The sequence below is a fragment of the Mus caroli genome, chromosome 5, assembly GCF_900094665.2.
Source record: "Mus caroli chromosome 5, CAROLI_EIJ_v1.1, whole genome shotgun sequence".
Lineage (NCBI taxonomy): Eukaryota > Metazoa > Chordata > Mammalia > Rodentia > Muridae > Mus > Mus caroli.
Window position 1 is genome coordinate 27,988,274 of NC_034574.1, and position 2,692 is coordinate 27,990,965.

At 47.6% G+C, this 2,692-nt stretch overlaps 1 protein-coding gene across 1 annotated transcript in view; it reads left to right on the forward strand.

Annotated features, from left to right (window-relative positions):
• Ywhah (tyrosine 3-monooxygenase/tryptophan 5-monooxygenase activation protein eta) overlaps positions 1–1,919 on the forward strand; it is a 21,290-nt gene extending 19,371 nt beyond the window's left edge. The window contains exon 4 of the mRNA XM_021162217.2: positions 1,836–1,919. Within this exon, the coding sequence (XP_021017876.1) occupies positions 1,836–1,919 (84 nt within the window). The remainder of the gene's footprint in view (positions 1–1,835) is intronic.
• Positions 1,920–2,692: the final 773 nt, after the last annotated feature.

Consider the following 2,692-nt stretch of genomic DNA (forward strand, 5'->3'; position numbering starts at 1 on the left):
AAGGCAGACTACAGTAAGACAAGGCAGACTACAGTAAGAAGGCAGACTACAGTAAGACAAGGCAGACTACAGTAAGACAAGGCAGAAGCTCTCACAATGAGTCTGGACAAGGCAGCCCAGTAGGAGGAAAAGAGTACCAAGAGCAGACAAAAGAGTCAGAGACATTTCTGCTACCACAGTTAGGAGTCCCACAAAACCACCAAGCTAACAGCTACAAGGTATACCCAGAGGACCTGGTGCAGCGGCCCCACAGAACCCATGCTTGCCACTTCAATCTCTGAGCCCATATGCTCCTTGCTTAGTTGAGAATCCTGCTTTTTGAGCCAGTGATCCGGAGGGCTGCTGTGCTTAGCTGTGTGTGAGCAGTCCAGAGGAGCTGGTGTGGATACCAGGAGTGGGTAGATGGGACCAGGAGCTTCTGCTGGTTGGCTTTTGGTACCTGTGTTGGGAAGAGGGTTCTGATGAACTCTTGGAAAGATGGAGGGAATGGGCAAGTTTCAGGTTTATGCTGGGACATTTTCTTTTTGTACACTAGCCTTGCTTCTTCGTAAAGCTAGCCCCCCACCTCATGTGATGCACAGGCTATCTCTGTGGTCTAGTGAGACACAGGATACAGCTCTTGGAAATCACAGGAGAGAGGACAGGGGCACATCACTTCCTTGGGCAGGGCTAGGAAATACTGGGAACAGTTGGATATTCATTCAACAAGTATATATTCAACTCAACACGCCAGGCTCTATGGTGCATAGCCGATGCCCCTGTATGGACTGTAGAATCTAAAAGAAGTAATAAGGTTGCAGGAGAAGAGAGGGACCAGCCAGAGCCAAGCTGTGGTCTGTGCTGTGAGGGCAGCAAAGTGGTTGCTGAGACAGATAGAGAACAACTGTAGAGCAGCTGGGGTAGGCTGACCCAGAAGGTGACAACTCATTTGCATATTACTATGAGCCTTCGAGAGAGACAGTTCCAGTTGCTGGAAGACTGCCGGTACATACGTTTAATCCCAGCACTTTGGAGGCAGAAGCAGAAGATGAGGTCAGCCTGGTCTCCAGAGCCAGTTTCAGGGCAGTCAGGGGCCACACAGAGAAACCCTGTCTTGAAAAATCAAAAATCCAAAACCCCCAAACCAAACAACAAAAGAAAAAGAAAGAAAAACCAGTGGGCTGGAGAGATGACTCAGCGGTTAAGAGCACTGACTGCTCTTCCAGAGGTCCTGAGTTCAATTCCCAGTAACCACATGGTGGCTCAAAACCACATGGTGGCTTACAACCATTTGTAATGGGATCCTACGCCCTCTTCTGGTGTGTCTAAAGATAGCGAATAGGTAGTCACATAAAATTAAAAAAAAAAAANAGGCCAGCCTGGTCTACAAAGTGAGTGCCAGGACAGCCAGGGCTACACAGAGAAACCCTGTCTCGAAAAACAAACAAAAAAAAAAAATTTTTTTTAAAGGAAAAGAAAAACCAGAGATCAACTGTACGAGGGAAACCCTACCTATCACGTGGTTTCCGTTCCAGTAGACCCAGACAATTACAGAGAGTGGTGAATCTCAAAAAAGTAAAAACAGGTTGTGTGAACAGAACGTATGCCTACGGATGAGAGCCTCTTCCGGACGAGATGCTGAAGACCCTAGCACACGCAGGCACTGATTCGACTTGCAGTACCACAAAGAAAATATGATTTAGAGAATTAAAAATGACGTCTGTGGCTTGTTTTAGAATTCTGTCATGTTCGCGGCAGGGCTGGTGGAGTGTAAAGGTCTGAGCACCAGGGGGCAGTAGCGGTCAGGAAACAGAAGGCCCGCTAAAGAAACCGATCTCTTCTGGGCTTTCCTTTAGGCGACCTTGTCAGAGCGCTGCAGTGACGCACTCCCTGGATTCCGCAGCCCTCGGCTGACACAGGTGAAATTGAGAAAGAGGTAGGAAGGGTTCCAATGGGGTGACAGCGTCGACCTGCTGAGCTTTCTCATCCTCTAACCACCTCTGGCTAACATCCTCCTGCCAGGGGAACAGTTCCACCCCCTGGGCTGAGCCGGTGCCAAACAACAGGTGGTAGTCAAGGTAAACACGGCAATAAAGTTCATCAAGGTTAATTTATGGGAAATAAATGTGACCGTACCCCATTTTCATCCATTAACATTCTAAACACCTTGTTCAAAATGCCCAGGAGTATTTCTGGCTGCCAGGAAAGTTATCATTAGGGAAAAAAGAGCCGGGTGGTGGGTGACTAGGGGTATGGCTGAATTCGCTTTTTATTTAATTTAATTTTTTTTTTTTTTAAAACAGGTCTCTCTACATATCCCTGGCTGTCTTGGAGCTCACTATGTAGACCAGGCTGGCCTCTAAGTCAGAGATGCCCCTGCTTCAGCCCCCTGAGTGCTGGGTTTAAAATCATGTGCCACCATACAGGGTCAGGGTTGAAGTCACTCTATTTTTAGGCCTCCACTGAGAACCCTGCTTGCTCCTTTTGGTGACTTATGGTGCTAGCCTCAAATATATATCTTCTCAGCCGAGCAGTGGTGGCGCACACCTTTAATCCTAGCACTTGGGAGGCAGAGGCAGGTGGATTTCTGAGTTCTATAGACCAGCCTGGTCTATAGAGTGGGTTCCAGGACAGCCAGGGCTACACAGGGAAACCCTGTCTCGAAAAACAAAAAACAAAAACAAAACAACAACAATAAAAAAGATATATCTTC